The 14,079-nt window shown below is 46.5% G+C and overlaps 1 protein-coding gene across 2 annotated transcripts in view; it reads right to left on the bottom strand.

Moving 5' to 3' along the window:
• The window catches only part of TTYH3 (tweety family member 3), a 60,987-nt gene that overhangs the window by 9,781 nt on the left and 37,127 nt on the right, over nt 1–14,079 (bottom strand). For both annotated transcript variants that reach the window (XM_060684044.2, XM_060684043.2), the window contains exons 8-13: nt 10,983–11,038; nt 8,080–8,172; nt 7,871–7,963; nt 5,127–5,263; nt 3,342–3,518; nt 2,345–2,420 (exon numbers count right to left, since the gene is read on the bottom strand). In XM_060684044.2, coding sequence (XP_060540027.2) covers nt 2,345–2,420; nt 3,342–3,518; nt 5,127–5,263; nt 7,871–7,963; nt 8,080–8,172; nt 10,983–11,038 — 632 coding nt within the window. The remainder of the gene's footprint in view (nt 1–2,344; nt 2,421–3,341; nt 3,519–5,126; nt 5,264–7,870; nt 7,964–8,079; nt 8,173–10,982; nt 11,039–14,079) is intronic.

Genomic DNA, 14,079 nt, shown 5'->3' with positions numbered 1-14,079 from the left:
TGTCAGGAAATTCCTCCTTAGTTCTAGGTTGCTTCTCTCCTTGATTAGTTTCCACCCATTGCTTCTTCTCCTGCCCTCAGGTCCTTTGGAGAATAGCTTGAAAGGAATAGAATAGAATAACAGAGTTGGAAGGGACCTTGGAGGTCTTCTAGTCCAACCCCCTTCTTAGGCAGGAAACCCTACACCACTTAAGACAAATTGGTTATCCAACGTCTTCTTAAAAACACAACACTGTCTTGAAGGCCGCAACTGCTTCTTTCCAATCTTCTGAGAATTAGGATTTATTTATTTATTTCGCCAAAGGAGAAGAGTAGGAAAAAAAGCTCTACCACTACGTTCTGCCCATAAGGAACTAAAGATACTTTAAGAGGTTGTATTGAAGGTGTCCAAACATTTGCAGCAACAGATTCCATCACCACTACCACCATAGGCATAGTCAGAAGAATAAACGTTTTCCCACTCTCCACCAAAAAAAGAATTTGCTCTAAAAGGCTCGCAGCTTGAATCTTTCTGAAATCAAAAACGTTTCAGAATTAACTGCAACGTATTTCTAATTACGGCGTGAACTGCTGGTCTAAGCATCTGTTTTCCTTTAACAAGACTAAAATCTCTTCGACGAGACCCAGCCATTTTTTTTCCTTGCAAAAAAAAAAAAAAAGACTGTTTTTTTTTTGGTCTTTTAATATACTGACGGCATAAAATATAACCGATCCCCTTTGAAGATATTCCATTGCTGGCAGAAGACCGTTGTATCGAGACTGCCAGGACAAAGACCAGAATAAATCGAAATATAAGATCGCAACTCAGGAAATTAAAGAAAATAAACCTAGGGTTTAAATAATAGCTCCTTGTTCAAAGATAATCTTCCATAAAATGCATCGTTTTCTTTCTGGAAATCAGATTCTCTCTTCCCCCCACCCAAAGAAGGAAATTATGAATACTAAAAACCCAAGATGAACTCAAATAGAGAAGGGAACACATTGCTATCTTATCTTTCCTTCAAGGCTGATTTTTGGGGTCACCATAATGTCCCGTGGCCACACATTACCGGCTCTTTTTTTCAGGATACGAGACCTCTGCAAAATTTTTGCTTGTGGTCCACAACTCCGTGAAGGCCCCATCGTCACAATGACGTCATGTTTTCTGGGTGGGTTTTGCAGGTGAGTGAATGTCAGCTTGCCCGCCATAAGACAGAGTTCCATACCGTGTTTCCCCGAAAATAAGACCCTGTCTTATATTTTTTTGAACCCCGAAATAAACGCTTGGCCTTATTTTCGGGGAGGTCTTATTATTTTGGGGTGCGTGGGGCAAGATGGGGCTCCTCTTGCCATCTTACCTGATTTCCAGCTGTGTCTCCCTAACCCTAACCAGAGGAAACGGAGGGGACCAGCTGTGTATGTGGTTAAATATTTTTGGGGGGGCTTATTTTAGCGCATGCGCTCAAAAACCCGATTGGGCTTATTATCCAGGGAGGTCTTATTTTCGGGAAAACAGGGTAATAATAATAGAATAATAATAAAATAGAATAGTAGAATAGAATAATAGAATTTTTGTTAGAATAGAAAATAGAATAGAATATACCTGTGTTTCCCCGAAAATAAGACCTTGTCTTATATTTTTTTGAACCCTGAAATAAGCGTTTGGCCTTATTTTCAGGGAGGTCTTATTATTTTGGGGTGCATGGAGCAAGATGGGGCTCCTCTTGCCATCTTACCTGATTTCCAGCTCTGCATTTAAATATTTTTGGGGAGGGCTTATTTTCAGGGGGAGGCTTATTTTAGCACATGCGCTCAAAAGCCCGATTGGGCTTATTATCCGGGGAGGTCTTATTTTTGGGGAAACAGGGTAATAATAATAGAATAATAATAGAACAGAATAATAGAACAGAATAATAGAATAGAATAATAGAATTTCTGTTAGAGTAGAAAATAGAATAGAATATACCGTGTTTCCTGAAAATAAGACCCTGTCTTATATTTTTTTTTTGAACCCCGAAATAAGTGCTTGGCCTTATTTTGGGGTGAGTGGAGCAAGATGGGGCTCCTCTTGCCGTCTTACCTGATTTCCAGCTCTGCGTTTAAATATTTTTGGGGAGGGCTTATTTTCGGAGGGGGCCTTATTTTAGCACATGCGCTCAAAAGCCCGATTGGGCTTATTATCAGGGGATGTCTTATTTTCGGGGAAACAGGATACTTAATGAAAAGAAGTGGGTGGGTGAGTGGGCTTGTCTCTTGGATGGATTTGTGAATCAGGGGCGAGAAGACCCCTCCCTGCAGCGCTTTGTCGAGATCTTCAGAACAGATTTGTGGTTTTTAACCTTTCAAAAAGGAAGACCAGAACTTACAGAAGGAGGCGGAGATTCCCGGCCAATCAGTGGAGTGTTCTCGCAACGGGGGTTCTGGAAATTGGCATTCTGGGTCCTGGGAGCAAAAGAATCAGATTGGAGATGTGATGTTTATTCAAGATCTCAAGGAAGAGTCCTTGGAAAAGGTGTGGTCTCTCCTCTTGGAAACTGGGGGATTTGGGGAATTGAATTCCACATACCCGTATTTTTCAGAGTATAAAACGCTCTGGACTGTAAGATGTACCTACCTTTTTTGGGGAGGAAAACAAGAAAAAAAAAATCTGCCTCTGCCTCCCAGCAATTTGCCTCCTTGCAGCAAATAGCCCGTTTCAATTTCAGCTTCTTCAGCACAGCCTGATTAGCACAAGCAGCTGATTGTCGGTTGGATCGGCCTCCCGAAGATCAGCTGTTTCAGGCTGCAAGGATTGCGATAGCCTATTGCCGCCTCCGCGTGCCCCATTTTTCGGGTGGGCGGCGGGTGGGCAGGGCTACATTCGGTGAATAAGACGCACCCAAATTTTCACCCTCTTTTATGGGGGGAAAAAGTATGTCTTATATTCCGAAAAATACAATATTTTAAGGTTGCTGAGATTGAGAAGGATTGCTTTAAACTCACCAAATAGCCACTAGTGTTCTTGTCATTCTTTCTGGAATCGGTGGGCGGTGGCAAGCACGAAATGGGTTGCTTTGAATCTGATGATCCTCACAGCAGTGAACAACCCAGATTAATTTAGATCAGGGATGTCCAACTTTGGCAACTTTTAAGACCTGTGGACTTCAACTCCCAGAATTCCCCAGCCAGCATGAAGTCCACAGGTCTTAAAAGGTGCCAAGGTTGGGAAGCCGTGATCTAGATCGAGAGAGACGCTAAAATGGGGGAATCGGGGTCTTTCGATTCGGTTCACTGCTCTGTCTGCTGTATTGTGGCTCAACTCCAGCTAGATGCAAGTTTCTAAGGCTGGGACCTCAACGGCAAACCCCAAATGCTTCCACTCACATGTACTCCGTGACGGGGGCATTGCTGACGGTATGTGCAGCTGCCGGGATGCTGGTTTCGCTGCCGTAGCTACTCCCACAACTGTAGAGACTCGGCATATGGACTCGGTACAAGTTGTCGTGAGTTTGCCGATTGCCTTGAGCCGTAGATTCTTCCTCTCCATCGTCTTCGGTGCTCCTGGTGGAGAAGAAACGGAGAGAAAGGTCCTGACAGTGAGAACAATGAATTAGTGGAACGGCTTTGCCTTCAGAAGTTGTGGGTTGCTCCATCACTGGAGGCTTTTAAGAAGAGATTGGACAACAATTAGTCTGAAATGGTAGAGGGTTTCCTGTCTGAGCAGGGGGTCGGTCTAGAAGACCTCCAAGATCCCTTCCCGCTCTGGTATTCTGTTCATCTCAGCTGCTTTCATTAAGCTGTGCTTTGACGTAGCAATATCACCAGCAATAACTAGTGATATAAATAACTCTTAGATTTATATACCGCTTTACAGTGCTTTCCAGCCCTCTCTAAGCGGTTTACAGAGTCTGCCTTTTGCCCCCAACAATCTGGGTCCTCATTTTATTGGGACTTCAGAAGGATGGAAGCCTGAGTCAACCTTGACTCGGTCAGGATCGAACTCCTGACAGTAGGCAGAGTCATTCTGTTACTCTGTTAATTGATCAATGGAACGGAAGTAGCCTCCGGAAGTTGTGGGTTGCTCCACAACTGTGGAAGTTTTTAAGAAGAGATTGGACAACCGTTTTGTCTCAAATGGTAGAGGGTTTCCTGCCTGGGCAGGGGGTTGGACTAGAAGACCTCGAAGGTCCCTTCCCGCTCTGTTATTCTGTTTCTGTTATTTTGTTTTTCCTGTTATTTAAGGAACATTAAAAGAAAAAAAAAATCTGGATTCTGGACACAGGCTCATTTGCAGCCGACGCCACAAGGGGGCAGCCCACTGTTGCTGTAGAAGGCAAATTGTGAGTCAAGGATGACACATCTACCACAAACTGGCAAGCAAGGCGCTCCACATTTGGCAGTGCAGAAAGTGGGGGTGTCCTCGGGGTGTCGATCCAAAGCGTCAAGATGGCAGCTGCGATTGTACGAATGAAGTCTGGAGCCTTTTAAAACACACGCGGACTCTTCCCTACTCCGGAGAAGGAGAGTTTTTTAAAAAAGTTGTGGGTGCAACACAACTATCTTGGCCATCTTTAGGAGTCGCTCATTCCGCCTTAAACTTTAGCATTTCTATTTGAGTGTCCTTTTTTTTTTTTGCAGCCTGCAGAGATCAGGAAAGGGATGCCCTAAATCAGGGATGGGCAATTGTGGCCCTTTTACAACCTGTGGACTTCAACTCCCAGAATTCCTGAGCCAGCTTGGCTGTATCAGGAATTCTGGGAGTTGAAGTCCACAGGTTGTAAAAGGGCCACAGTTGCCCACCCCTGCCCTAAATATTATCGTCCATATGGTCGGCTAGGAGAGTGATGGTGCAGTGGCCTAGAGGTGGAGCTCTCGCCTCCCAATCAGGAGGCTGTGAGTTCAGTCCTAGGTAGAGGCAGATATTTCTCTCTCTGGGCACAATGAGAATATAGCTGCTGAACAAAACTCCGCACTGGCGACAGGGAAGGGCATCCAGCCATTAAAACACTCTGCTAGCTCCGTTCAGTTGCCCAGGGATTATGGGGTCATTAAAAGAGGATGATGATAAGTAAATGGATTAAATCTATAAAACCAACATTCACAAGTCATTGCTAACACGGGACCCTGCCCCCCCCCACACACACTTACTTTTATTTTTTGCACACCTACCTCTTCTGCTGCCAAGTGTGCGGGACGCTACACACAATGGAGCTGAACATCAGGGCCGTCACAAAGGAGAACAGGACCAGGTAGATGAGTCCTTCTACACCGTCGTAACAGAAGCCGGTCAGAGCTTGGACATAATCCTAAAAGGAGATATAAATACATTACAGGGAGTCCTCGAATTACAACGGCTCGTTGAGCGACCGTTCAAAGTCACAACCGCACCGTGAAAAGTGACTTGTGACCGGTTTTTCACACTTACGACCGTTGCTGCATCCCCATGGTCATGTGATTGAAATTCGGACGCTTGGTCGCCTGGCACGTGCCCACTCCTTTTCCGGGTTTCTGGCACGCATGTGCAAACGACGATCAGCTGGCCTTCGTGCGTGCGGCAGTGCCGAAAACCACAAGAGCTGCTCTTCCATTTTCTGGTGTGTGCATGCGCGCCGGTCAGCTGATCGGTGCGTGCACATGCGTGGCAGTAACTAGAAGACTTGCTGGCCGACATGTATGCGCGCGCTGGAAACAGGAAGTTCATTTTCCGGCATGCACATGCCCCCTGTCCTAATCCTCTTCCTGGTTCCGGCCCAGATGAGGCGTGCACATTCAGCACTTGGTGCCGAAAAGGTTCGCCATCACTGGTCTATCTATTTCTGCGCAATCTAATGTTTTTTTAATTACCGTATTTTTCAGAGTATAAGACGCACCTTAGTTTTTGGGGAGGAAAATAAGAAAAAAGCTGATTGGCAGGTGGATCGGCCTCCCGGAATACCCCCAATCAGCTGTTCCCAGAGGTGAATTTTAGCAACAGGTTCCTTGGTTGTGAGCTCTGTGCCTTGCTTTTTTTTGGCTTTTTTTCTGCCTCTGAAACTCCATTTCAGAAACAACTTTTTTTCCTGCCTCCGAAAGCCTCCGAAACAGAGCTTCAGAAAAAAAAAGCCTCTGAAGCTCTGTTTGGGGGCTTCTTTTCTGAAGCTTCGTTTCTGATGCTTTTTTCAGCCACTGAAACCTTTGAGAAGCTGGGTGGGGCTACATTCGGAATATAAGACACACCCAGATTTTCACCCTTTTTTTGGGGTGTATGTGAAAGGTGCGTCTTATACTCCGAAAAATATGGTACATCTCCTTCTCTCGGTGTTTCCTCATTTATCCAACACTGTGCAAAAACAATCCTTTAGCCGCCGTCAAAAACGTGCACTACTAAATGCAAATTCCCTTTGATTATATTCTTCTGGTACTATCCCTAACAAAAATACTTATTTTTGGCTTATCATCTATACTGGCTTATCATTTATATGCAGCTTTCACATTTTTTTTTTTCTAACCACGTATGTATAACCACGAAGATCCCGGACCTGCGCACGTTTCGCCGTGCTCTCAAAACTTTTCTATTTCAGCAAGCTGGCCTGGCCTAACTCCCCTCTTTTAAATTATTTTTTAAATTTTTTAATTCGTGATTTTATAAATTGGGTGTTTTAATCTGTGTTTCGGCCAAAATATTTAATAATTTTAAGGGATTTTTAATATTTGTATTATCTGTATTTTATCTTGGCTGTTCACTGCCCTGAGTCCTTCGGGAGTAGGGCGGTATAGAAATTTGATTAAATAAATAAATAAATAAATAAATATTTGCAGGTTGTTAAGTCACTTCCTTCCGTGCGGGGGTAGCTTCCGAACAGCCGCTAAACCGAACAATGGTTAAGTCAAGGGCTGTCCATACACACAAAGCAGTTGTGTTGTTGTTGTGTAGCCACTTCTGGTCCCTCTGAAGGGCTTCTTCGTTTCTCCTGCAAATCTTTCGCATCGAGAGGAGCCGTTGCATGGCAACGAGGAGGTTAAAACCGCATCTCTGATCCCATTCTTGGTTTTCCTCCCGGGCAACCTCTCCATAACAACATCAGATCTTAAGAGGACTTCTGTCAGAACAGAACATGCCCAAGGCATCCCGAACACCGACATCGTTTCCTTCAAGACTTGAAACGAAGACAGACGTGTCTTTGGAAGGCTACATGGTCCTCTTGTTTCTCAACAGCTTCCGACTCCGATTCTGCAGAGAGGCGTTCCTCTCCAAGGACGAGGAGAAAGAAAAACCTAAGCTGGTTGATGGGGGAGGATTTTTTTTTTGAAGGCCACCAGACTCGGTGTCGTAGGAGATTAAGGCTGACCACAGAACGGGTTTCAGTTCCTCTGTTGAATGAGGAACGTTCAGAAGAGGAGGAACCAGCTGGCGTCCTTCCATGAGGTACGTGCTGTTGTTATCGTGGTTCAAGACTTTATTTTTATTTTTTTTCATGAAAACAGAACCGTAAATGGTCTCGGTTGACCTCCTCCAGTCAACACGCTCTTTTGCACTCGTTTCTTGATGTCCTTCAAACACAGCTCTGCAGCCACCCGTGTCTACATTGGTGTCTCTCCATCTTGGTAACTGTAAGTTTGGTGGACTTCAACTCCCAGAATTCCCCAGCCAACTTGGCTGGCTGGGGAATTCTGGGAGTTGAAGTCCACCCATCGTAAAAGTCGATGGGTGGAAGTTGGGAGTTGACCTTCACCCATCGTAAAAGTTGATGGGTGGAAGTTGGGAGTTGACGTCCACCCATCGTAAAAGTCGATGGGTGGAAGTTGGGAGATGACGTCCACCCATCGTAAAAGTTGATGGGTGGAAGTTGGGAGTTGAAGTCCACCCATTGTAAAAGTCGTTGAGGTTGAACAAGCCCTCAACCTGTCGTTCGCCATCCTTCCAACAGACTCACCAAATGAAGACTCCGACAGTCAACCAAAGCGGTTAAATGTTGCAGGTTGACCTCCGTGGAGTTCAGCACTTCTTGGATTCGAATCAGGTGCTCCTGTGGAGTTTGAGAGGACAGGAAGAAGTTTAGCAATCACCGGCTGGCTTTTTGATGACGGAAAGAAAAATGAAATGTGGAACGCCATCCCTTTCGAAGGCTGGATCCAGCGTTACCTTAGAGGTAGGATATTCCTTAACAGCCAACTTCAACAGCTCCAGGACGTCATCCTGCATTTCTACCAGAGCTTTGTGGCTCCCTGACAGCTTCTGTTCAACACAGAAAATATCACTTCAGTCTTTCAACTCAAGTCCCTTCACCCCTACTCCCTTCACCCCTACTCCCTTCTAGCCCTGATGGTGTTACCTAGTTGGGTCATGAAATGTCTGCAAGAAAACCACCAAGCTCGGAGAACACCAAGGACCCCACAGTCCTCTTCCTCCCCTCCCCCTCCTTCCCTTCGCCTCCTATCCTTTTCCTCCTCCTCTCCTCTTTCCCTTCCTCCACTTCTCCTCCCCTCTGCTCCTTTTCCTCCTCCTCCTCCCCTTTTCTCTTCCTCTTCTCCATCCACAAACCTACTCCTTTCTAGCACTGATGATGTTCCCTAGTTGGGTCACGGAACGTCTGCAAGAAAACCACCAAGCTCAGAGAAGGACCAAAGACCCCCGCATGTCAACCTTGAGCTTCAAACATTCCCTCCTACTGGTTCCAGTTAGCCTGGACACACGCACTGGGTGCGTTTTAATGGCTGTTCTCCTAAAATTCTCAAAACATCAGCTACCGCGTATTATTGACTATTCAAGAAAACATCTGAGTTTTGCAAGTTAAACCCATGAGACCCAACATACAGGCAGGTGAACACGGGTTCCAAATTCTCCTTTGATAACGAAGCATGAACCAGTCCCTCAAACCCACCTCTAGGGATGGCAACCCAGCCAAGCATCCCTCCCAGAATGGAAGCTCTAATCAATCTTCAGACATTGTTTTTATTCTTCCTGCTTACCTCCCTCTTAGATCTTTCGTTCAACAAGGAGATTGGGAGGGTTTTGAGAAGAGCAAAAGACGTTTTTGTTTTTTTTATGGTGTCCTGCCAAGGAAGACAGCTGCGCGACCACCTCAAAAGCTTCAACTTAATTAGCAGCCCCCCCCCTCCCTTGCCTCTCCTTTTATCTCATCATACTAGTATGGCATTTCTTTTGACAGCCAACCCTTCTGTTACCCATCGCTTTCCTTCCAGCTGGCAGGATATTCCTTTTGATAAGATTAAGAAAACCTGCTCTGGCATTTAGGAGAACGTGGGCTTCTGCGAAGACTTCTGGTGATGAGAAGCCGTGGTGGCGCGGTGGTTAGAATGCAGAATGGCAGGCTAATTCTGCCGACTGCCAGCAGCTCGATCCTGGCTGGCCCAAGGTCGACTCAGCCTTCCCTCCTTCCGAGGTCGGTAAAATGAGGACCCAGATTGTTGGGGGCAAGAGGTTGACTCTGTAAACAGCTTCACGGTGCTTTACAGCCTTCTCTAGTGGAATATAAATCTAGGTGCTATTGCTAAGTAGGAAGGGAAGGAGGGAGGGAGGCAGGAAGGAAAGAAGAAGAAAGGAAGGGAGGAAGAAGGGAGGGAGGCAGGCAGGCAGGCAGGCAGGCAGGAGGGAGGGAGGGAGGGAAGGAGGAAGAAGGGAGGCAGACAGGCAGGCAGGAAGGAAGGAGAGAGGGAGGCAGAAAGGAAAGAAGAAGAAAGGAAGTGAGGAAGAAGGGAGGGAGGGAGGCAGGAAGGAAGAAAGGAAGGAGGGAGGAAGGGAGGGAGGCAGAAAGGAAAGAAGAAGAAAGGAAGTGAGGAAGAAGGGAGGGAGGGAGGCAGGAAGGAAGAAAGGAAGGAGGGAGGAAGGGAGGGAGGCAGGCAGGAAGGAAGGAGGGAGGGAGGCAGGAAGGAAAGAAGAAGAAAGGGAGGAAGAAGGGAGGGAGGCAGGAAGGAAGGAAGGAGGGAGGAAGGGAGGAAGAAGGGAGGGAGGGAGGGAGGCAGGCAGGCAGGAAGAAGGGAGGAAGGGAGGAAGAAGGGAGGGAGGGGGGCAGGCAGGCAGGCAGGAAGGAGGGAGGGAGGCAGGAAGGAAAGAAGAAGAAAGGAAGTGAGGAAGAAGTGAGGAAGGGAGGGAGGCAGGAAGGAAGGAAGGAGGGAGGCAGGGAGTCAGGAAGGAAAGAAGAAGGAAGGAAGGAAGAAGGGAGGGAGGGAGGGAGGGAGGGAGGGAGGGAGGGAGGAAGGAAGGAAGGAAGGAAGGAAGGAAGGAAGGAAGGAAGGAAGGAAGGAAGGAAGGAAGGAAGGGCCATGGTGGCACAGTGGTTAGAATGCAGAATTGCAGGCTAATTCTGCCGACTGCCAGCAGTTCGATCCTGCCTGGCCCAAGGTTGACTCAGCCTTCCATCCTTTTGAGGTCGGTAAAATGAGGACCTGTAAATTGCTTAGGGAGGGCTGTAAAAGCATTGTGAAGTGGTATATAAGTCTAAGTAATATTGCTAGTGATACTGCTATGTCCAAGCACAGCTTAATCAAAGTATCTCAGAATATCAGAGTGGGAAGGGACCTTGGAGGTCATCTAATCCAAGCCCCCCGTTCAAGCAGGAGACCCTACACCATTTCTGACAGATGGCAGTCCAGTCTCTTCTTGAAAGTCTCAAGTGATGAAGCTCCCACAACTTCTGAAGGCAACTTTTGTTCCATGGGTTGATGGTTCTCACTGTCAGAAAGTTCCTCCTCATTTCTAGGTTGAATCTCTCCTTGGTCCAAGTTTCCATCCATTATTCCTTGTCTGGCCTTCAGGTGCTTTGGAAAATAGCTTGACCCCCTTCCTCCTCTCTGGGGCAGCCCCTCAAATATTGGAAGATGCTATCATGTCTCCCCTGGTCCTTCTCTTTACTAGACTAGCAGGCCCAGTTCCTGCAACCGTTCATGGTATGTTTTAGCCTCCAGCCCCCTAACCATCTTTGTTGCTCTTCTCTGCACTCTTTCCAAAGTCTCAACATCTTTTTCATATCGTGGTGACCAAAATTGGATGCAGTATTCCAAGCGTGCAACTTGAAAGACACTCACCTGCTGGAATGGATTAGGGTAGCCAACACCACAGACCAGGTAATAGTTCAAAGTATCTATCAAAAAGATCAACAGAGAATCATCAATCGAGGCTTGTAGGTAACCTGGTTACATTACGTCACTCTTGAAGAAGCAAATGAGTTTTGTTAGGGGCAACTTGTAATGGAATACGTTAGAAAACTGCATTTCAAACATTTCCCACCAGGGGTGCTATTCAGCAGGTTCTAACAGGTTCTGGAGAACCGGTAGCGGAAATTTTGAGCAGTTCGGAGAACCGGCAAATACCACCTCTGGCTGGACCCAGAGTGGGGTGGGAATGGAGATTTTGCAGTATCCTTCTCCCAGGAGTGGGGAGGGAATGGAGATTTTGCAGTATCCTTCCCTTGCCATGCCCCCAAGCCACGCCCACTAAGCCACACCACGCCCACCAAGCCACGCCCACAGAACCGGTAGTAAAAAAATGTGAATTCCACCACTGTTCCCCACGTATTTTACCAGGAAACATGGATAAGACAGGCACGAAAAATCAGCACCCTCCTAATCATAACAACGCGCTCCGAATCCGTTGGCGATGCCCATTTTGCTCTCTTGAGAAGTGCAAAGAGCCACGATCAATGTGCCAAAATAATGAGTCCTGTTTTGGCTCCCTCTGGAGATTTTCCCATCTCCCTTCATCTGATAAGGCTAAAGCATGGGGCCGATGGACTCTTTGAATTATATTTCCACCAGCTGTGTTTTTTCTTCCTTTCTCTTAGAGAGAGAACTTGGGGTGTTCTAAGGAAGAGCGGCTTCATTATGAAAACCTGGGCAGGCTGCCGTTTCTTGGGAATTTAGCTTCATGCACGTAGACCGATCTGGTCTGATAAAAATAGAAGCTTGTGAGAAAAGGAAGTCACTTCCTTTCTCCTCTCCTCCTCCTTCTTCCCCTTCTTCTCCTCCACCCCCTCCTTTTCCCTCTCCTCCTTCTCCACCACTCCTCCTCCTTTTCCTCCACCACCTCCTTCTCCCTTTCCATCTCCTCCTTCTCTACCACTCTTCCTCCTTCTCCTCCATCCCTCCTTCTCCCTCTCCTTCTCCCTCTCCTTCTGCCTCTCCTTCTCCCTTTCCATCTCCTCCTTCTCCTCCACCCCCTCCTTCTCCCTTTCCTCCTGCCTCTCCTTCTCCCTTTCCATCTCCTCCTTCTCCACCACTCTTCCTCCTTCTCCTCCACCACTTCCTTCTCCCTCTCCTCCTCCACCACTCCTCCTGCCTCTCCTTCTCCCTTCCCCCCTCCTCCTCTATCATTCCTTTTCTTTCTCCCTCCCCTTCTTCTCCTCTTTCTCCACCATTCCTTCTCTTTTGGAGAAGACAGAAATATCTGAACAAGGATGACCCATGTCTGAGTAGGTGCTTTTTTTTTTTTTTTTTTTTTTTTTTGTGCAACCCACATGTTTCTGATTGTCTTTTAGGAGGCCTCAGCATCTAAAAAGACACTAAAATATGGTTTCCAAGCTCGGGCAACTTTAAGACCTGTGGACTTCAGCTCCCAGAAACCCCCAGGCAAAAAAAAAAAGGGGAGTTGAGGTCGACAGAATTCCCCAGCTATTTTGGGAGTTGGAAGTCCACAGGTCTTAAAGTTGCCAAGCTTGGATACCCCTGTAGTAAAGCATGAGGAACTAAAACAACATGAGGATTAATTTCAAGGCTCCATCCCTTCTGCTCGTGAGAAAGAAAGAAAGAAAGAAAGGAAGGAAGGAAGGAAGGAAGGAAGGAAGGAAGGAAAGAAAGAAAGAAAGAAAGAAAGAAAGCAAAAACCTCCAAACCACAAGCTTGGAAGTTGGCCAAAACTCGTGGTTCGCATTAGATCCTTCCTTTTTCTCTTTTGTTGGCTTTGCAAAGTCTGCATCCGCGTGATTTCTGTGAAAGAGGCTTAGAAATAGTAGAGCCAGGGTTGGCTGAAGTTCAAAACGCCCCGATAAGATACCAACAGCTCGTTGTGTTGGGGGAACTGAAAGAGTTATTTCAGTTGTTTCCTCCCCCCGAATTCTAAAACTCAGAACTTGGCCAACAAGAGGTAGAAGTACGAAGCGCATACATTTGCACAAAACTTGCAAATTACTTTAGTTTTCGGGCAAAGTTTTCACGCAAACTTTGATTAACCTTGATACCTAAGAGCCTTGATAGTACAGTGGTCTAAGCACCCTGTTATTAACACAGCTGCCTGCAATTACTTGCTGGTTCGAATCTCTCCAAGGCTCAAGGTTGACTCAGCCTTCCATCCTTTCTAAGGTAGGTTAAATGAGGACCCAGTTTGTGGGGGCAATAAGCTGACTTTGTATAAAATATACAAAAGAATGAAGGCTATTGCTTAACGCATTGTAAGCCGCCCTGAGTCTCCGGAGAAGGGCGGCATATAAATCAAAATTTAAAAAAAAAAAAATTAAAAAACCTATGATTAAGCCTCCAAACGTATTTCTGGATACCGCTGGTTCTCAACTTACGACCAATTCATACAGTAACGGTTTTGAAGTGAATACGGCATTGCAAAAAGGGACTTAGGACCAGTCCTCACACTTACAACTGCTGGGGTCATATAACCAGTGTCAGGAGCTTGGCAATCGGCACATATAGATGCTGTTTGCAGCGTCCTGAGATCGTCTGATCGCCGTTTATGATCTTCCCAGCCGGCCTCTGACATGCGAAGTCAAGGGCGAAAGCCGGATTCCCTGAACAACCGAGCGAGTCACATAATGACTCTTAACGACCAGGGCAAAAAGATTGTAAAATCGGTGCAGCTGTTAGCAAATGGAAATTCTGGTTTCGATTGTGTCCGTTAAGTCGAGAGCTACCTGTAATTTCTGCTTTCACCTTTCCGTTTCCAACCATTTCAAAGGCAGAGAACAAATGAGCGTACCCCAAGGCCACAGATCCACCCCTACCGCCTGAAATCCTTGGTCAGATGCAGAATAACAGAGTTGGAAGGGACCTTGGAGGTCATCTAGTCTGACCCCCGCCCAAGCAGGAGACCCTACACTATTTCTGACCGATGGCAGTCCAATCTCTTCTTGAAAGCTTCCAGGGATGAAGCTCCCACAACTTCCGAAGGCAACTTCTGTTC

This window comes from Pantherophis guttatus, chromosome 14 (genome assembly GCF_059756535.1).
Source record: "Pantherophis guttatus breed Tessera chromosome 14, ASM5975653v1, whole genome shotgun sequence".
NCBI classification, from domain to species: domain Eukaryota; kingdom Metazoa; phylum Chordata; class Lepidosauria; order Squamata; family Colubridae; genus Pantherophis; species Pantherophis guttatus.
Note: the sequence above shows the minus strand (reverse complement) of the source record. Positions and strands in the feature narration are given on the sequence as shown.